At 44.7% G+C, this 20,359-nt stretch overlaps 3 protein-coding genes across 6 annotated transcripts; 1 reads left to right on the top strand and 2 right to left on the bottom strand.

Moving 5' to 3' along the window:
- Window positions 1-708: 708 nt before the first annotated feature.
- On the top strand, window positions 709-4,396 carry LOC124680575 (probable LRR receptor-like serine/threonine-protein kinase At3g47570). Its single transcript, XM_047215636.1, has 2 exons — window positions 709-3,792; window positions 3,902-4,396. The coding sequence occupies exons 1-2, from the start codon at window positions 858-860 to the stop codon at window positions 4,285-4,287; spliced, it is 3,321 nt and encodes a 1,106-aa protein (XP_047071592.1). The 5' UTR covers window positions 709-857; the 3' UTR covers window positions 4,288-4,396.
- Window positions 4,397-4,727: 331 nt separating this feature from the next.
- Window positions 4,728-9,141, bottom strand: LOC124680583 (vacuolar protein sorting-associated protein 9A-like). Of its 2 annotated transcripts, XM_047215649.1 has the most exons (7): window positions 9,033-9,141; window positions 8,777-8,915; window positions 8,453-8,623; window positions 7,515-7,694; window positions 6,449-6,728; window positions 5,599-5,989; window positions 4,728-5,508 (listed from the first exon to the last, which is right to left on the bottom strand). In XM_047215649.1, the coding sequence occupies exons 1-6, from the start codon at window positions 9,131-9,133 to the stop codon at window positions 5,814-5,816; spliced, it is 1,047 nt and encodes a 348-aa protein (XP_047071605.1). In that variant the 5' UTR covers window positions 9,134-9,141; the 3' UTR covers window positions 4,728-5,508; window positions 5,599-5,813. The 2 variants fall into 2 exon arrangements, with proteins under 2 accessions (XP_047071605.1, XP_047071606.1); XM_047215650.1 differs by lacking the exon at window positions 4,728-5,508 and having other exon boundaries at window positions 5,886-5,997.
- Window positions 9,142-12,442: 3,301 nt separating this feature from the next.
- LOC124680581 lies at window positions 12,443-15,695 on the bottom strand. 3 transcript variants are annotated; one of them, XM_047215645.1, is made up of 8 exons: window positions 15,626-15,695; window positions 15,187-15,352; window positions 14,987-15,054; window positions 14,650-14,790; window positions 13,679-13,720; window positions 12,920-13,059; window positions 12,710-12,811; window positions 12,443-12,614 (listed from the first exon to the last, which is right to left on the bottom strand). In XM_047215645.1, the coding sequence occupies exons 2-8, from the start codon at window positions 15,267-15,269 to the stop codon at window positions 12,486-12,488; spliced, it is 705 nt and encodes a 234-aa protein (XP_047071601.1). In that variant the 5' UTR covers window positions 15,270-15,352; window positions 15,626-15,695; the 3' UTR covers window positions 12,443-12,485. The 3 variants fall into 3 exon arrangements, with proteins under 3 accessions (XP_047071601.1, XP_047071602.1, XP_047071600.1); XM_047215646.1 differs by lacking the exon at window positions 15,626-15,695 and having other exon boundaries at window positions 12,710-12,808; window positions 15,187-15,551; XM_047215644.1 differs by lacking the exon at window positions 15,626-15,695 and having other exon boundaries at window positions 15,187-15,543.
- Window positions 15,696-20,359: the final 4,664 nt, after the last annotated feature.

The raw sequence follows: 20,359 nt of genomic DNA, 5'->3' as shown, positions 1-20,359 counted from the left end.
TTAACAACAGACCTTCTGTGTCAGTTTGCTTTTGTTGTCCCCTCGTAGATGTAGCCAACCCTTGCGGACTACTATGGCTAGCAAAACATATTTGAGTACTCTAGTTTTGCATTTTTCATATGCATCTGAAACTCATTTTCTTCATGGATAGCGAGGGCCATCAACATTAACCGTAAACATCTTTGCTGAAATGAGGTTTGTGAGATAGTATTCCACTTCAGAAACAAGCTTAGTATCTCTTCGGAAGAGCTGAACAAACTTCAGATTTGAGCGCAGTGGCCTCCGTAAAAGTCCTCAAAACGAGAGTTCCTTGAAAATCCCAGTATATTGATTGATCAGCATTTGACTACTAAGTACGCACGCAGCATATTTTCTGTATTTGCTGAAATGAGGCCAGTCTACTAGTCTAGTACGATGTAAAGCTGTGGCCAGACTGGCCTCTAGAGCTCCATACATTGTTGCCATGCTTGCCTTGCCGTGCGGCCACTGGCAATGTGATGGATCCCATGGAATGACGGATGCACTTGTGGCTTAGAGAAGGGCGGATTCTGCAGAAAACCCATGCCGCTATTAGCTATACTCTCGATGTAACTAAATTCACAGCTGCCGAAGATTGTTATCGGCCATCCTTTGACTAGCTAGTATAATTAGTAGTGGTTTTTGTCCTCTTGATCTTTCGGCATTTCCTGGACTGCTGGCTTCCGTGTCGCTCGGGCAAGGACTTAGCAATGCTGGCACCTGGCAAGGTGATCGGTGCACTTGTGGCTTAGAGAAGCGTGATATTTTTCCGAGCAACCATATAAATTCACCACTACCGCTGCTAGCTGTGCACCCACACAAGGCTGGTAAACAGCTCAATGGCCTCACCCACCACCACCACCACCAACACAATGTCTCCCCGCATTCCCGTCATCTTCCTACTAATCCTACTCTCATCCGTCTCGTATTCTTCTCCCAGTCCGACCAACGGCAGCGACACCGACCTCGCCGCCCTGCTGGCTTTCAAAGCCCAGCTCGCCGACCCTCTCCGCATCCTGGCCACCAACTGGACCCCCGGCACCTCCTTCTGCCATTGGGTCGGTGTCTCATGCAGCCGGCGCAGACAACGCGTCACCGCTCTGTCGTTGCCGCATGTACCTCTTGTTGGATCTATCGCACCTCACGTCGGTAACCTCTCTTTCCTCTCCAGTCTCAACCTCACCTACACCAATCTCACTGGCTCCATCCCAGTTCAACTGGGTAGGCTACACCGTCTTAGATATCTCGGTCTTCAAGGGAACAGCCTATCCAATGGCATACCTGCCGCCCTAGGGAACCTCACGAGGCTTGAGATTATGGGTCTTGCTTTGAACCAATTGTCAGGCCAAATCCCTCCTAAGATGCTCGTGCATATGCACAACCTTAGGAAGATCTCTCTAGCCAGAAATGACTTGATTGGCCAAATACCATCGAATTTGTTCAACAACACACCTTCCTTGACGTTCATCCATTTTGGAAATAACAGTCTATCAGGTCCTATACCGCACTCCATTGCATCCCTATCCATGCTTGAGTACCTAGTACTAGAGGTTAATCAACTGTCGGGAACAGTACCACGGGGCATGTACAACATGTCTATGCTGCGAGGCATAGCACTCTCCCGAAACAGTAACCTAACGGGCGGAACGTTTCCAAACAATCAAAGTTTCAGCCTCCCAAAGTTAGAATATTTTGGGTTGGCTGGTAACAATTTTTCCGGTCAGTTTCCATCAGGGCTTGCATCATGCCAATATCTACAAGTAATGTTTTTGTCTGGAAATTCTTTTGTGGACGTCGTGCCAACATGGTTAGCCAACTTGTCCAACCTCGAAAAGCTTTATTTGGGTTTTAATCACGTTATTGGATCGATCCCGGTGGCCCTAACCAATCTCACAAAACTTACTATACTAGAACTCCAAAACAACAATCTAACCGGGGAGATTCCACCAGAATTAAGTCTTATGCAAGAACTCACATCACTGCATCTTACAGGCAATCAATTGACAGGTGAAGTTCCAGCTTCCCTCGGTAACTTATCCAAATTGTCTTACCTATCTTTGCGGGGAAATCACTTGTCTGGCCAAGTACCACCAACACTTGGAGAAAATACAGCTCTGTACTGGCTTGATTTGTCACAAAATAATTTCGTGGGAAACCTAGACTTTTTCTCGGACCTTTCCAAGTGCAGACAACTCCAGACACTTTATCTATATGGAAATTCTTTCACAGGCTTCGTCCCTAGCAGTGTTGGGAATCTCACTTCACTAGTCACTTTTGGTCTAGGTTACAACAAGTTAACAGGCGGACTTCCGGTAGCAATTTCAAACATAAGCAGCCTTGAATGGATAGAAATCTCTAACAACCTATTAACCAAGCCAATCCCACAATCTGTAGGTATGTTGGCGAATCTCATGCTGCTTGATGTATCTTACAATGACATGTTAGGCCATTTACCAATACAGATGGGTATGCTCGGGACTCTAGAACAGTTGTTTCTCCAATCAAATAAGTTCTTGGGCTCTATACCAAACAACTTCGGTAATCTTAGTAACTTAGAATACATTGACTTGTCTAAGAACCAGTTAAGTTCAGCAATACCTGCAAGACTTTTCCACCTAGATAAACTTATTGAAATAAATCTTTCTCATAATTCTTTTGTTGGTAAACTACCGGCTGATGTTTCTAGTCTAACTCAAATATATCAAATAGACCTTTCTTCCAATCTCTTGTTAGGAAGCATCCCAGAATCATTCGGGGAACTTACGATGCTAATTTACCTAAATCTATCATGTAATGCCTTCAAAGGCTCAATTCCGGGTCCACTCAAAAAACTAAAAGACTTAGCATCATTAGACCTCTCATATAACAATCTATCTGGTACTATTCCCATGTTCCTTGCCAACTTTACCTATTTGGAAATTTTGAACCTCTCGTATAATAGACTAGAAGGACCAATACCTGAGGGAGGTGTTTTCTCAAACCTCACATTGCAATCTCTTATTGGGAATGCTGGGCTATGTGGTGCTCCACGACTGAGAATTTTACCATGCCTTGAAAGTTCTCACCCAAATTATAGACACTTGTTGAAATTTATACTCCCAACACTCACATTAGCTTTTGGCTCCATTGCCATTTACATGTACATATGGTTCAGAAAGAAAATTAAGAGAGGAGAAGACAAAGCTTATGTTGATCCAACTGATGTAGTAGGCCATCAAAGAGTCTCATATCATGAGCTTGTTCGCGCCACCAATAGTTTCAGTGAAGAAAATATCTTGGGATCCGGAAGCTTTGGAAAAGTCTTCAAGGGGCAAATCAGCAGTGGGTTAGTGGTCGCAATAAAAGTTATTGACATGCAGCTAGAGCATGCCATCAAAAGTTTCGACGTGGAGTGTCGAGTGCTTCGTATGGCGCGACACCGCAACCTGATAAGGATACTTAACACATGTTCCAACCTTGACTTCAGAGCACTAGTGCTTCAATACATGCCAAATGGCAGCTTAGAGATGCTCCTTCACGGGTCTGAGAGTACAAGAATGCACTTGGGATTCCTTGAGAGACTAGGGATCATGCTCGATGTGTCGATGGCCATGGATTATCTACACCATGAGCACTACGAGCTGGTATTGCACTGTGATTTGAAGCCTAGCAACGTGTTGTTTGACGAGGAGATGACGGCGCATGTGGCGGACTTTGGCATTGCAAGGTTGCTTCTAGATGACAACTCCATGACAAGTTCGAGCATGCCTGGAACCATTGGGTACATGGCACCAGGTAGTTAATTAGCTAGCTCAACTAATTTCTAGTTAGACCGTTGATAAATTATGATTCGACTCAAATTAACATGGTTGTGCAACTACATTTAATTTGTATTCTCGTGCAGAGTACGGATCACTTGGAAAAGCATCACGGAAGAGCGACGTATTTAGCTACGGGATAATGCTCCTTGAAGTCTTCACCGGAAGGAGACCGACCGACAGTATGTTCGGTGCGCAACTAACCCTTAGGCAATGGGTTCAATGGGCACTTCCTACAGATCTTGTCCAGGTTGTTAGTGGTAGCCAGCTATTGCAAGACCCCTCTCTTTCTAGCTGCAGCTTGGACGATGGCTTTCTCGCGTCGGTGTTTGAGCTTGGTTTGCTCTGCTCCAGCGAGTCACCGGACGAGAGGATAACAATGCGTGATGTGGTTGTGACGCTGAAGAAAATCAAAGCTGAGTACATCAAACGGATAACAACAACGACCTCACGCAGCGTGCACAATGATTGATCCCCTTGTTGCTTGCTACCATCTCATCTATAACTATGCATGTTCGGACTCTTCATTGGGTTGTACAGTATTATATATTGGCCTTTAGTACAGGGCCCTTCTGCTAAAACATCCCTCCTTAGCTTTGTCCCTTCCACTTCTTCTGTTTGAAACTGCGTTTTTCGAAAATGGGCGCTTTATTACTGAAAAAGCAATTACACCCGGCCTCTGCATAGCAGGATGACCTCTGTATGAATAATCAGTCTTGATTCAATTACAGTTCAAATGCTTTGTATCCAAAATATTACAGAAGAATAGAAACATCAAATACAACAAAGTTCAGCAAACTTTGTACTCAGGACACGGGGTTTTTGTTCTTTCTGTCACTTTGTAATACTAGCAATGCCTTTTAGTTTATACAGTACCAGTTTCAACAGGTCAATCCCTACAGAGATGGAAGATTGCAGAGGACCTACATGATAGGTATCATATTAGCACCGAGGTATGAAATTACAATCTGCATGTTGCTGAAGTTTTACATGATCAGGAAAATGTTACTTGTACTAGCGCATTCGTAGCTTCAGACTTATGTTACCATACCAGTGCGTTACACCCTGTCCGCGGTACAACATGAAGTTCTCAAAGTACTCAACACACTACAGAACATTGTCAGACACAACTTTGAAAACTCAAACATACAAAAAAGCAAACAAACATGCGATAAAGCTTCAGACATTTGTCCTTCCTTGACAAAATGTCTTTGCCAGCAGCTGTCCAGAAGTGAAAGACCAGGAGAGAAAGACCCAACTGGGAGCCAGCCGTACTGTAGCAAGGTGTGATTGACTACTCAGGTAGTATGGGTTGCGGCAGCATCAATCTGCAGCTGCCCGCAGCACTGATGTAGGAAACTTCCACGGATGCATATTAAGGGATTGCCAAACAAAGCAAAAGCAGACCAGATTAGGCAGGTGGTATGGGTTGCAGCAGCATCAGTCTGCAGCTGAGTGCAGAGCCGATGAGGAGAACTTCGACAGATGCTTATCGGGGGAATGAACCAACCCGAAACATGAGCAGACCGGAGGCACAGGTAACTAGGACGTGTCACTTGCGATGCCGCAGGCAGACGCACCGAGGAAGAGGGTGTATCTCTCAGCGCGGAGAACTTCAAACGGATAAGACCTGCAGCTGCTACATGCAACACCCAATGCCTATTCTGAAGGTATGACGAGAAGAACATCCGGTCTGCAGAGATGTTGCAAAAGGCTACCCATTAGGCAGCTCACAAAGGAACAAACATGTGTCTTAATCTCTGAAGTCTCTTTACGGTCATACCTGTAGCCCATCCTTGGGTCCTTGTTGTGGGTGCATTGATTGCAGTAGCACGAGCAAGCATGGCATCAAACCTCGTGCGTATTCTTCCAGCTGATGGAAAACTTTGTACACATGTTTTACACCATCGCACGGGTGTGACCGTGTGAGTGACATGGATATGGAGGTAGTTTTGTAAATCAACCGATACCGTCTCTGGACAGCATCTTCGCATCAGTTCAGGGATCGTCATCTACTGATGCAAGGAGTTGATCCTCGTCTATGGATAACTTCCTTAAAGCTTTAGACAGCGATGTGTATCTGGTGACTACTTGCCTGTAGAGCCCATGCAGCTGCTTGAGTTCTGCTGGAGTCAAACTTTCAGTTTCCGAGTCCATGAAAGGGAATCTGGAACCTGCTAAACTGAAAGATTGTGATTATGCAGCAAAATCAAACAAAACTGAACCTAAATTGTCGAGCGGACGAAGAGCATGACAACCAATAGAAAGAAATCTAGAGATATAATATAGTTTCAGAAAAGAAAGTTCATTTACAGCCACTGAGCATATATGCTGGAGTAGGTACATTGGTTCTTACTCCCTCCATCCCCAATTTGAGTCAAAAAGTCAACACTTTTTAAGTTTGACCAATTATATATGCTAAATAATTAAGATCTACAATACCAAATCAATATCAATAGATCCAGTATATTTATTCAATACTGTGATTGTTGATATTTCCTTCTATATGCTACAGAGGGAGTACATAAGACCAGAAGAAACAACATTATGCACAGGGGAAACCTTATATGCCTGAAAAAAAACTTATACTAAGCCAAACTGTTTCAAATAAGCAGAAACTGTTAACAACGGACCTTCTGTATCAGTTTGCTTTTGTAGTCCCCTCGTAGATGTAGCCGACCCTTGCGGACTACTAAGGCTTGCAACACATATTTCAGTACCTAGTTTTGCAGTTTCCATATGCATCTGAAACTCATTGTCTTCCATGGATAGCGAGTGGCCATCAACATTAACTATAAACATCTTTGCTGAAATGAGGTTTGTGAGATAGTATTCCACTTCAGAAACAAGCTTAGTTTCTCTTCTAAAAAGCTGAACAAACTTCAGATTTGAGTGCAGACGAGGAGGATTGGCCTGCATTAGTTTTTCAGGTAGTTTGTCAAATGTACTCAATTTAGTAAAAAACATGAAAAACAACAGGTTCTAGTTCTTCCTAAGGTGGATAAAACAAAGTACCACAAAGACATGAAGACATATTGGTGTGAACTTATATCCTCCCTAGTCCCTACAGACTCTCATGTACATTGGTGAAATCCAAGGAAGCCAAAATTAAAATTATAATTGATAATCGTTCAGAAAAGGGGAAAATAACTTCAAGTGACAACGAACAGCACCAATGAAAACAGATTATGCAATTTAATTGCACTGTAAGATCACGACAAGTTCACTTCACAATGCGAACATAACTAAATTGGGAACTGAAGGTACTCTTTTTCACAGTTTATAGCGATGACTAAATGGAACTGAAGACTCAATGTTAATCTCCTGCCGTGTGGTAAATTAAAATTGAGTGAAAAATGGAATCTAGTGGCGATGCCAACAATAACCAGCGAATCCTTCAATACTACAAAAGGACAATGAGCGAGCAAGCCTGGTCACTTACAATATAATATTTACCAAAAAGGTGAAAGTAGGCATCAACAAGGATCACGTTGCATTTTATAAGCAGTGCTTCTCATTTTAGCAACAACAAACATAATATTAATGAAGAGGTGAAGACTGAAGACTTCTTCTGATTCAAAACCCTAACTACAGATCCTAAACAGCTAAGTCTAAAGAATACTATTTTTGGTTCATTGCTACAAATCTTAATGAGAACAATTGAGCAAGAATGAAAACATCGTAGAAAGAGAAACTTGCCTTTATAGTAATATAAATGAGAATTGGAAGAAACTCATCAGCCCCAGATGGTGTTCGGTCATTTGACATCGACGCGTTTAGCAGCAAGTTGTTGATGACTTGGCAACAGCTCATAACACATAGAAGCTTTTCCCGTGGCGATTTGAAGGAATTGATCTTCTGTAACTCTTTAACTGCAAGCTAGAGTGGCATGTGAGGTCAGAGTTAGCTCGAGCCATGGTTCTAAGACTGGAAAGTTCAAATTAACGTGGAGTATCAGAAAACTACAGATGTTGATGAACCGGTTAGGTACCGCACCATACAAAAACAATGGCTTTTTACTATGTAATTCAAAGAAAAAACATGAGCAACCTAGCAAAAGAAACTGGAACAGAGTAACAATTAACTATCTTCAATCAGGTCTACCATATATTCTGCAAGATGTCTAGAAGGCAATCCTTTAAATTTATTTGATTGGTGTGTATAGAGCTATCCAAATAAGTAGACACATATTGTCAAACCTAAACTGGAAAGTTGAAATTAACGTGGAGTATAAGAAAACTATAGATGTCGATGAACCAGTTAGGTGCCGCCCGATACAAAACAGTGACATTTTACTATGCAATTCAAAGAAAAAACCATGAGCAACGTAACAAGAGAATCTGGAACTGAATAACAAGTAGTAACTATCTTCAATCAGGCCTACCATGTATTCTGCAAGATGTCCAGAAGACAATTCTTTAAATTTATTGATTGGTCTATAAAGCTATCCAGATAAGTAGACACGTATTGTGAAACCTAGAGTTACACGGTCAATTTACAAGATTAAATCATGACAATGCAGTCTGTAAGGCCACATGCAAACCGAAACATCTCCGATTGCAACATGAACCTAGTGTTTCCACATGAGATGAGCTTAAAGCCTGAAACCCAACTGAGAAGAGAGCAGACCGTCTTACCAGCCACGAGGCCTCGTTGTGCAGGACCTTGGGTATGTCCAAGTGCTCAGGCCTGACGAACCGCTGCAGGAGGCCGATCCTCTCCGAGACCTCCGCGTCGGCGGCCGCGTCCTCCGCCGACGCCGCGAAGGTGCGGTCGAAGAGCTTGGTCATGATGTACTTCTCGAGGCCCTGTTCAGAATCAAAGCAGAGGCGTTCGATTCAACTCGACGCGAGCGACGAGAAACAGAAAGGAAATTCAGCAGGGGATGTATGTTCAGAGGCGTTCGATTCAATGCGATGCGACGGGAAACATAATGGAAATTCGGCAGGGAATGTTGAGACCTCGAGCGCGTGGTCGATTTCCTGGTGGGTGGCGTTGGCCCAGAGGGGGTGCTCCCTGAAGGCCGCCTCCATCGCCGCGTAGAAGGCCTGGACCCTGGCGCCGTCCACCTCGGCGTCGAGCGAGAGGGAGGCGAGGAAGCTGCGGGCGTTAGGGTTAGCAAGGTTAGATCCGTATGAGGGGGAGGAGGCCATGATCGTTGATCGAGGTAAGCAGTGTGTGAATTCAGTGGGGGGACGGCGGGTGGGGTGGGCTGACCTCTTGATGGAGCGGAAGAGGCCGGCGGCGGCGGGGCGGCGCATGCGGTCGAGGAAGCCGTAGAAGTCCACCCGCGACGCCGCCGAGGACGGGCTCTCCATCGCCGCCCGCACGCCCGCAGAGAGAGAGATTTGGAGTTTTGTCAGAGACGGCAAGGCAAGCAGAGATGGGAAGAACGCCAACCGTAATCGTTTTCTACAGGTTCTGAATCCTGAGTTAAAATTTACTACCCCTTCCATCCATATTACTTGATAATATAAAGGTATCTAATTTTTTTTATTATAGATACATCCATTTTAATGAGAAATAATATGGATCGAAGAGAGTAATGCTTCATCTATTTCTTTTGAGAGCAACCACATATTTAATTAATCGAACATCAAGTTACATGAAGCAACACATGTGGAAACTAAAAGACAAGAGAACCAACCTGTGGTTGGATGGTTAGGAGGGCAGTGGCACCCCCAGCCCACCAGAGTTCAAATCCCAGATTTGATACTTTGGTGTCTCATAAAGGCGGAATATTCTTCAGTGGGAGGCGATGTTCCCGTCGACAACGAGGCGCTGTGGTGACTTCTCAATCTTAAGACCTGCCGGATCAGTTTTTCGACGTAGTCTCTTGGATGTGTACATATGAATAGGGTGTGCGTGTGTGCGTTCATAGGGGTGAGTGTGTGCGCGTATGTATGAGTGTCTTTGATTGTACTGTGTTTCGCAAAAAAAAAAAAAAAACTAAAAGACAAACCGGGATAAAATGATTATCCTGAATTTGCAGATAAAATCCTAAAAGATCGAGAAATACAAAACGATCCCTACGATTTCTTGCAACCACCGTAGCCAGCGGCCGCCGTCCAATTCCAACGCCGCCGAGACGAACACAAGAAGAGACGCCGAGCCTCCATCGTTGCAAGATCCAAAAAAGCACCATCGCCAACGAGTCTTTGTGAGTCGATGAACAGGCCCGCTGCAAGCAGCGAGGCACATGTCGCTGTGGCACGTCGACCGAGGGACGTCCCCGTGCTGTCTTCGACCAAGATACGCCGCCTCCCATCAACGAAGTCGGAGAAGAACGGCATAACCACCACCTCCGGACCAACATCTTCGCTCTAGAAGAACCACCTCGCCCTGGTCCCCAGCGCCTTCGTGGACAACGACAAGCGCCAGTGACACGTCGAGAAATAGATCCCGCCAGATCTGAAGAACGGCGAGAAGACCAAGCTGACGACCAGAAAGATCGACAAGCACACGTTGCCAACAACTCCGAGACGCCGTCGTGAAGATCGTCGCCGGTGTGGGAGTGGAGTTGTGGCAGATTTATTTGCCCGGACGCCGCCCCCACCACCCCAATGACGCACCATAGAAGACAAAAGCTAACCCTAACTACTAGGCTAGAACGGAGGAACAAGGTTCCCCCTCCCTCATGCCGCCGCCAGAGCGACAAGCGGTGGGAGAGGAAACCAGGCCCAACGCCCTGGCCGGAGATTGGGAAGACTGGATCGCGCCGCCACCTCTCAGGAGCAGACGAGGGGAAAAACGGTTCGCGTCGTAGTATCAATCTTGCTTCATCTATTACTGGCGCAACTCGTGGTCTCTGCATCACACATGACAAAAGTCGGCATCAAAGTAAAACCAACACGGGTCGCCGCCGGAGGGGGGGGCGGCAAAGCCGCGCACTCCCCGAGCAAGGTGGCGGCGGGGTGCTTCTTCCCCTCTCGCGTCCCTGGCAAGAAGGAGCTCGCTCGGGCGTGGCTCAGGACGGCGGGTGCGGCGGGCGTGGCTGCGCGCGGCGGGCGCAACGGCTCTTCTGGCCGCATGCGGCACGCGGGGTTCCGGCAGCCAGGCCAGATCTGGGCCGGGCGGGCCGGCTCGGGGCGCAGATGGTCATGTCGGCGCGGGGCCCCCTGGCCGTGGAGGTGCTGTAGGCTTGCTGCTGCTGCTGGGTGGTGGAGTGCCGGGGCGGTGACCCCGGGAAGCGGCGGCGGCCGCGGCAAGGTGCTCCTGGCTGCTGCGGAGGGGTTCTGATGGGATGCCGGGGTGGCGGCCCCGGGCCGCGGCGGAGTGGTGACAGGAAAGTGCGGCGGCTGCGGTGGCCGCGTGGGCGGCGTGGCGGCCGGTCCTGGGAGCTCAAGTCTACGGGCATCTGCGTTCGTCCTCGAGCCCCGCGTCGATGTTGGTCGGCGCCCCCTCTATGTGTCGTTCCGGCGGCGCCCACGGTGCTCTTCGGCGGTGCTCCGTCGGCTGCAGGCTGTGCAGCCCGGCCTCTCATCTCCGCGAGGTGCGGTGGGTGAAGGTTGTGCTCGCGGAGCTCTCCGGTCTGGTTTGGTGGTGGTGGTGGCTGTAGCGCGGCGTCGGCGCACGAGGTGTGCGGGATGGTGATGGTGGTCTGGCCAGCCCTTTGCGGCGGCTATGAGGTTGCGACTCCCTGCTGGACGAAAGTCTTATTCTGGCTGCGGCCGGAACCGACGGCGGCGGCGCCTTTTTTGGCGTCGTGTCCTCCTTGGAGGCGTCGTCGTGGTGGTGTTCTTGCGCCTCCGCGCGGGTTCTCCAGGGGAATCCCTGATACCTTGTGGGATCGGGCGAGGGCGGCACTTTCTTGTGACGTTTGGCCTGCTGGGGTCCTCGCCTTGGATGCTCCGTCGGCCAGAGGGATCTGTGGAGCGAGTTGGTTGTCGGCGTCGACGAGCTGTTTGGCTTCCTCGACTCGGCGCTCAGGCGAAGACGACTTCGGTTTCGGTGTACTCCGGATGAAAACCCTGCACCGGCCTCGGCCGATGCCGGTGATGGCGGCGCTCTCGGTCGTCGCTCCCCTCGTTGGAGGCATCATTGTGGAGGCCCTTCGCTGCAAGTGTTGTTGTCTGTTGTTGTCTGTCTTGTCGGTTTCGTCCTCGGCCTGTCTTCGGTTAGGTGGTGTGCGGCCCCGGGGGTCGGCGTGGATGTCGAAGCGGCGGCTCCGTGTTTTGCCCCCGCCTTGTTGCGTTTTGAGGTGTTTGTGGGTGTCGGCCTTGGCCACTGGGATGGCTAGGCCGTCGGCTCGTGTGGTGTGCGGCCTGTCTTTGGTTAGGTGTTGTGCGGCCTCGGGGGCCGCGTGTGTGTTGTGTTGTATCGGTTTTCGGCTGGTTTCCCTCATAAAGTGCCCATTTCTCTTCTACTATATCAATGAACGGCAAGCCTCTTGCCTAGTTTCAAAAAAAAAAAAAAAAGGTGTTTCGCGCTATTCGTATCAGATCAGACAACGATGAGAAAATTGCAGATTATACTCACATAGACCTTTCAATTCTTCCCACTGTTAAAAGTTCCTATGCAGATTTCAGAGTAGGACTCCCCATAACAAATTGCAGTCTACCACACAAATCTTCCTGGAGTGTCAGTGCTACAATCATAAGTTACACACATGGCTATCTAGCTGCAGAAGTAGCTGGGCTTGATCTACCAAAAACCAGGGGCCAAGGGTTTCTACGGGCATGATTTCCACGCAAGATTCATCACGCCGCCCTCGACGTACGGCCTCAGATCCCACATAAGGCAGTAACCATCAAGCTCCGCGGAAGATGATTTGAGGGACAGTGACCCGACAATCTTCTCCTGTAGGTAAAAACCGACAAAAAAAAGATGAAACAGTAGGCCATTTTTCTTTTGCGGAGATGGATCAGCGGATGGATGGGCAGACAAGAATTTACCTGCATCGTGTAATCAAGCTTTAGCATGTTATGGACGAGGATCATCAATGTAACGAGCGATGAATCGCTGTCGAGGTGATCTGCAGGCTGCTCCCCCTTCTCCTGGTACATGGAAGAATGTTACTTGGCGTCGTCGTCAGTGCAAATAGCAGGTTCTGGTCTGTCGAAAACGCTGCAAGAATTAACTGCGGCCAGGGTAGAGGCCCCTACCTCTCTGCAGTTGGATGGGTCGTTCATCTTGTTGTCAGCAGTGCTCTCGTCTGGAGCGTGCATAGCACGTAAATTGGCTGTTAGTGTTGCGTCATAAGCACCTTCCACTAGGCATTGAAGTTCTTCGAGCAGTGCCTTCACTGAGCAGGAAAGAAAAGGACAGCATAGCGGTTAACTGGAGTTCAGAGACATAAGAATTTACTAGTGCAACCTGGTGACGATTGCTTCAGAAAGCAAACATTATGCATCGGACACTATAACAGCAGCAAGAAAAAAAAGACCAGGGAATCACAGTGGAATCATCTGCCATTCTGCTAATCTTTAGCATAATTTGGAGCCAAACAGCCAGGTACTGAACAAATAGAGCAGGGGCTATCCACTGGCTAGTGAGCATTAAAATGATATTTGACAGAGACCTCTTGGGAAAATTAGTTATGGTTACTCTATCATAATAAACATGTTCGCCTTTCCTGTTTGACACAGTTGTGTCATTTCTGAGCACTAGGACTAATGCTGCCTATTCTACCCTAATATGCAGTTTTCTTTCCTTTCCAGCGTGAGGATATGAATCTCTAGATAAAAGAGCTTTTATGGAACCAGTAAGGATTTGGCAATTTCAAGCCACTTGGTGATTTGGCATGCAGTTTGCAGCAAAGTTATGCTTTTAACACTACAAGAACCTCTTGATGATGGAACAAATATTAACAAGCTAGAAAGGATAAATATTAGTAGTTACTGAAAACAGAGGATAGCAAATACCTTTGTGTATACAACCTTTGAGCTCTCCCTCGCATGAATTTACTTCTAATACAAAATGATAGATTTAGTATCAAGCTGACAAAACTGCATACTGTAGATTAAAAGTGAAGCATGATGTCTGTGAGAACTTCATGACAGAAGTCAAGAATTGCAAGAGAATATTGATAAATCACTGCTCGAACGTTTGACAGTGAAGACATGAAATGGGCCAGGTGTCTATAATCGCCACAGGTGTAGTCGTAGTTATATGAAAATGGGAGTGAATTTATGATCTGCTGAGAAACTTCTGTATACTAAATCCTTTGCACTGGAGAACTCAAAATTTAATTCACTCTAAACCAACAAGGAATGTTTCTAATACGAAGTAAGGACATATCTCCAGACAACCTACGAAAATGCAAAGAGCCTCCAGGCCGCCGCTGGTTCGATACTCTGTACTTTTGTAGTCTGAACTGGCGTGGCGGATGAAAAATTGAGAATTCTTGTGAACGTCATATCAGAATTGCATGGACATGCTTCAATATTCACGCATTTCTCCTGATTCGTTAAAAGTACCGGGTCACAAGTAAAAATATGTTAATATATTTATGTCAATTAGACAGTGAGGCACAAACTGAATGAGCTTAAATTGGGTTTGGTATGTTGATCAAAGGGGCCAGGGAAAGCTACATACTATAGCTTTGCACGGGTACCGCGAAAGCAACATTATATATATCAGTAACCTCGTGGAAGGCTATTTGGCCAAGTTAAAACAATACAACATATATCCAACTAAAGAGGACTGGAGAAACATATTTATTAAATTAGTTTTCATTATTCCAACATACTCCGTGTGATAATTAACTCCTGATGCAGCTACGGCAAAAAAAAAGTGCATTGTTTAAAAAAACACATTTGGCACTTTGTTTCTGATTGGCTGAATATAAAGCATATGGGATAATAATCCTTTTTAGCACTTGATTATAACTCACACTGGCTCAAGTTGGAGATGCTCTGGCAGTGAAGGCTGCAGCCTGATTCGAGATAGGACTTCATCCTGTCGGTGCAGTTAGATCTAACTATCTCACCTATAACATCCGATTCAACCGGAACCCGCGGCCTCCGAAAATACTCTGAAAACAAAACACAAATTACTTCAGAAACTTTGGTCTGTGATGGGTGATAACAAACATGCTATAATTTCAGTGAATATAGGAGGGACGCCCCAACAGAAGAAAAGAATCAGAACTGTAAACCATACAGAACAATGCTAACCTAGTTTATCTCCTGACAATAAACGGGAGGGGAAATACAGTAATCAAATATAACCTAGCTCTTGCCGGAATCTCGTCAGGAATCGCCTCCCGCCATCCACGAGCTCCTCGAACCGCGCCACCCTGCGGTCACAGAGGCAAATCATCAAGCGGGGAGCAAACTGAACTCCGGACTCCAGGACAGAATTTCCGGCAGGGCAGAAGAAGAGAGGATAAGAGAAGAGGCGAACGCGGGTAGAGGGGATGTGGGGGTACCCGGCCATGAATTCCCTGAAGATACGGTCGCAAGCGGTTTCCTCTTCTCGTTCCCTGGCAAGATCCGCCGGCATGTCCAGCATGGCTGGGAATGCTCGCAAGTTTCCGGCGGCGGTGGTGTGTGTGTGAATGCCTCCGAGTTTATACTATCCAGCATTAGGAATTACTAGCAGAACATCAAACTGTAATTAGCATACGCTGAAATTGAAATTGTGCCATTTACTAGCAGAACATCATACTGTAATTAGCATACGCTGAAATTGAAATGGTACCATTTACTAGCAGAACATTAGGAACTACTAGCAGAAAACTGAAATTTTTAGTCATATACTTACTATCGATGAACTTAAATCATTTACTAGCAATCAACCTAACACTGAAATTTAAATCAACAGAACCAGAACCTAACACTGAAAGTTAATACTCAAGTTATATCAACCTGCTGCAGCTGGGAGGAAGACATGGAGAGGACGAGCTCGGTTGGCGTCAGGCGTGGGCGTCGGTTGGCGTCAGGCGGACGACGTGGTGGCGGATGTTAGGTCGCGGGTGGACGAGGTGGTGGGCGTCGGAGCGGCGAGCCGGGCGCGGGTTGAGCGGCGGCGGCGGCGGCGACGGCGACGGAGGTAGCCCTAGGTGGGACTCGATGCGGGGGAGCGTGTACTGGGCCGAAACGTTTGGTTTTTTGTTTTTTTACTTCTTCAACTATTTCTTTTTTTAGATGTTTTTCAACTATTTCTATGCAGTGGCTTCTGTGAAACTAGATTTTGATGTGCGCCTTGGCGCACGATCCCGTGAGAATGATATTGAACCTTCTTACTTTCTTAGGTTATAGAAAACAATAATAAATTACAAACAGAGAAAACAAAGAGTTATATACAACCATGGGAACAGGTGGAAAATATATTATAGCAACTAACAGTTATTGATTCATTCTGCTGAGAGCAGCGAAAGCAAGGAAGGAAGGAACCCAAAATCACCAACTACATAATGTGCATCGTTGCAGCATGGCTTTTAAAAGTCATGGCACAAAGAAAATATAAATCGAATTAGATAGACTATTAAGAACATGGAATAGATATAACAAAAAAATGTTTGAACATTGAACACACCTTGCAGAAGGAGGCTCATTCATGTTTCCATTTGCTACTAAAACTTACTATAAATCCGTCTCCATCATCCAAAAAAATTACATGACGAATAAAGAACTCTCTGACTCATGAAAATCATTTGCTTTTGCGATGATACATATCTGAACTCAACACGGGTCCTGCAGCCCTCATGGTAACTAAGAAAGGATGAAAATTAATTTGGGGAGCGAAGAATAATGTTACATCTCAGGCTGAAGAATTTGGGTTCTTATTAGTAGATGAATCCCCCCTTCTTCCTCTGTCAAATTGAGTGAGCCAAATAGGAGCCGCTGCAACAGGTGGATACTCAAGGTAGTCCTTGGCCTACCACATCTGTCTTTTCCGTACGAAAATGTGTAGTTACGCCTGCAAAAATGTGTCAGTAAGTGCATAATGCCTCAGTCTCACCAAAGTTCATTTGACATGGGCGATGGAATCCTGTGTTGCTTCAGGATCTAAGATGTGGTAGCTTTGCCTCCTGAATATTTCTGGCTCATCATCTAAGAACAAATGCTGCAGGTTCCCAACCAAAACACCATTCACCTTCTTTACCTGAATCATGAAGGCTGGTCAGTTGAGATGACTATAAAGGTCACTAAGGACATGGCGCCTACTAAAGGTTTTCTTATATAGGAAAAGACCTACAGTTCAGCATACCTTTTGCAACGAACACTAATATCATCCATAAGGACCTGAAACAAAGATTGAGTAGTCAAAAGATAATTTTCAACAAAATACAGGGAAATCAAACGCAAGAAGGTTCCTAATAAGATCATGAAACAGCAAACTGAATCATGATGAGGCAGTGACTTGGTGTCACTGATCATCCAAAATTGGAGCTCAAGCAAATAATAATATGTGCATATAGAAGAAGAAAAGGAAGCATCTTAGACGGTTTCAAAGAAGTCGTAAACCACATGAACCAATGATTCTGAATAAAAGAACTGAAAAAATCTCACAACAATTATGACTACACATGCGGGCATATCGTGTACAATTACACGATGGCACATAGCAAGAAGAAACCATATAGGAAGCCGGTCACCTGATAGTAATTTACTCACACATCTTGATTAGTCCCCGCGGACACTGTTTTTTGCTCAGGCTTTTGTCGTTTATGGCCCAGCTGCAATTCCTGGTAACAAAACCGAAAAGAACACAAAAAATCTGGATTAGCCAATTAAATGGCGAATAGAGGAAAGTAGTGCTTCACCTAATGAAATCACTGCAAATATGACTGGAATGATAAACCAGTGTCAAAATAACTTGGATAGTCTTATTTGGCATTAAAACCTCGAAATATGCTAAAACTCGGCTCTTACCTTATGTTAAGAAAGGATCTTTGAAAAATGGCAGGAAAATAAAAAGATCTGAATATTAAATAGGACAAAAAAGGATACATGCAAATATATATCAATAGTTATCTTCATGTATAGAATTGTATAGAAGGTAAAGCGCAAATTGATCGAAGATTAAAGGTGTGCAGTGTAACTACTTGTTTATCCAATATCTACTGAACAAACATGGTAGTATGGTACTGGTTGCAGCTTACTTGAAAACTCAATGGTGTAGTCAGTCAAGGAGGAAGAGACTTTGGTGGTCGATGTTGTCAATGGCAAGTCGATGGTGTTCAGCTCACGGTGGTAGCGACCGGTCACATCGGCAACTCGACTCAGCTGACCATCTGAAGCAACACGGACATCAAAAAGATGCACCACGGTACATAGAAGCTAAAGGACATGGTGGTATGACCAGAGGCTCACTGGAATGGTCGGAAACGTTGCCTGAGGTTAGAGCTGGAGAAGATGATACTACTATATTAAAATTTAAACTTCTAGTTATTGTCATGAGAAAGCAAAGATGATAATGCATTATTATGTGAGGCATGGTGCATATGAATGTATGTTAAACATGCTTAGTCCAACTTAAGTGGTTAGGTCACTTCGTAGTGGCATATTATGGAAGGGAAAAGTATTTCAGATTAAGTTCCTGGTTCTATTTTGAAATAAAAATCTTTACTAAAAAGCACAAAACTTGGTCATTGATTTACTGATCATAAATTCCTTGCTAAACTGTACAAGATTGGCACAAATAAAGAAATAGTGGCTATTATTGAAGGCAAAAGTAGTACAATTTCAGTTTATTAATATATTTAGGGATTGACATCTGCACTGACCCAACATGAAAAACACCATAAAATGAAACTACTTTTGGATGGCGAAATGAGGTGAGAATCTGAGCTTCTTTTCAGAAATCCAATATCTGCAAATAGATAAGAACTTGAGTCATTTCCATGAGACCAAACCATTACCACAATAAATCCATAAATCCTTTTCTCCCATTTTGCACAAACAGGAACCATTATATACACGTATCAGATGAGTAGAGGTAGATTTTTTGATATATAAATAAGTTCTATTGAGCATCAGAATACAAGCAACAATTGCACTATCTGTTGGCATGATTTTGCATATAAAAGATCAGTGGTGAGTTATGTTAAATCTGGTAAAATCACCATTGCCAGATTACACGCAACAAAAAGCGGGTTTGTCTATACCTTCAGCAGGAGGGCTGGGAGATGGAAAGGCTCGAGAAATCTTGTATGGCATTCTTCATGGGCCTCATTGATCACCAGCTCTAACAAAACACATGAAAATATCAATTTTAACTTCAAAAAATATCAAACAGTAACTATTTTGCGAAAGCTGAAAAATACAGAATATTGTTAGCACAAGGGCGTCAAAACTAAAATATCTAGAGCAAATAAAAGGCATGGGATCAATTTAGTGGTATCTTAGAAGAACACGACACAAGTAATGTGAAATACAATTTAGCGGTCACCTAAAGTTATTATCTATCTCTTCCATGACAATGGATACAAAATCAGCCACAAATGTTAAAAAAGAAAAGAACCAAATTTTCACATATTAGTATTTGGTAGGTACCCAATTTCACAGGAGGACGCGCATGGCTAAGCAGGACGACCCGGCAGAGGGCATGCCCATCTCTAATTTAGCACATGAGGCGCCTAACAAACCTAGTAACACAACAAAAAATGCTGCTCAGAAGGCCATGACATCTCCTGCCTACCTGTGTCTAGCATGAGGAGAGCACAAAATTAAAATCAAGAAATACAGTAGCTTGTGAAGCCCTCTAGTATGCAGACTGCTGGGATACACAAACGAAAATTTTCCCCAACCTGAGGCATAGACTATAAATACCAACCTAAAAACATCAGTAAACAAATGATTTAACATGTAGATCCAAACGAGAAGTAGAAGGTAGGCAAACACAAAGGTAGAGTTGACGATATATGGTACGAGACAAATAACCGGTAATTAAGAACAATCTAGAGACAAAATAATAGAAAGAATCATCATAAGGGAATATAGGACACAAAGAACATATGTAAAATAAAAAAACAAATCACCACGAATGCAGACAGTAGCGATGCCACAACGATGCCAGGACGGACGGTGGGGTTGTGCACCATTCAAATTCTTCAAAGCCTCCTATTGCTGCACACAAAAAGAGGGAAAACCCCAAATCAGCTAAACCAATTCACGAAATAGAACAAACAATCAAATAAAAAAACCAAAAGTATGTATGGGTGGGCAAGAAACATAAACCAGCCTGAGCGCAAACAACTTACAACAAATGTTCGCCCTGATTTAAACAACACAAAAAGGTAGTAAGAAATTACAATAGGGGCCCTTGGCATATAAGAGATAGCTATATATCCCACAATATTGTATCAAATAATGCCCTCGATATTTCTAACATGCCAAAAATTTGTAAAATCTAAGATATGCCAGTGTCGAAAGAAACTAAGGTAGATGGGCTTATTCACATGTGCACCAAAGCCCGAAAGTATGGTAAAGCTCGGTATTGATAGAAGATAAGGAAAGAGAGAAAAAATAAAAAAAAGCAATAAAAAAGCAGCGAGGACCTGAAAATTAGGACAAATAAAGCTAACATTTATGCAATATAACTGTTTTGGTGCATCCTTCATAACCTTTTGGTACCAGGATGCATATTTTCATAAT

Source organism: Lolium rigidum, unplaced genomic scaffold (assembly GCF_022539505.1).
Source record: "Lolium rigidum isolate FL_2022 unplaced genomic scaffold, APGP_CSIRO_Lrig_0.1 contig_20309_1, whole genome shotgun sequence".
Classification (NCBI taxonomy): domain Eukaryota; kingdom Viridiplantae; phylum Streptophyta; class Magnoliopsida; order Poales; family Poaceae; genus Lolium; species Lolium rigidum.
This window is presented reverse-complemented; position numbering and strand designations above follow the sequence as displayed.

Excerpts from the sequence above, each read along its gene's own strand:
- LOC124680581 (XM_047215645.1), bottom strand. The coding sequence starts at position 15,269 with ATGCTGGACATGCCGGCGGATCTTGCCAGGGAACGAGAAGAGGAAACC. Across the intron at positions 13,721-14,649 it reads CATCTCCAACTTGAGCCAGT|TAAATTCATGCGAGGGAGAG; the intron begins GTGAGTTATAAT and ends TTGTATTAGAAG. Across the intron at positions 12,812-12,919 it reads ACCCATCCAACTGCAGAGAG|GAGAAGGGGGAGCAGCCTGC; the intron begins GTAGGGGCCTCT and ends TCCATGTACCAG.
- LOC124680583 (XM_047215649.1), bottom strand. The coding sequence starts at position 9,133 with ATGGAGAGCCCGTCCTCGGCGGCGTCGCGGGTGGACTTCTACGGCTTC. Across the intron at positions 6,729-7,514 it reads TCATTTATATTACTATAAAG|GCCAATCCTCCTCGTCTGCA; the intron begins GCAAGTTTCTCT and ends AAACTAATGCAG. Across the intron at positions 5,990-6,448 it reads AAAGCAAACTGATACAGAAG|GTTCCAGATTCCCTTTCATG; the intron begins GTCCGTTGTTAA and ends TCAGTTTAGCAG.
- LOC124680575 (XM_047215636.1), top strand. The coding sequence starts at position 858 with ATGGCCTCACCCACCACCACCACCACCAACACAATGTCTCCCCGCATT. Across the intron at positions 3,793-3,901 it reads CATTGGGTACATGGCACCAG|AGTACGGATCACTTGGAAAA; the intron begins GTAGTTAATTAG and ends ATTCTCGTGCAG.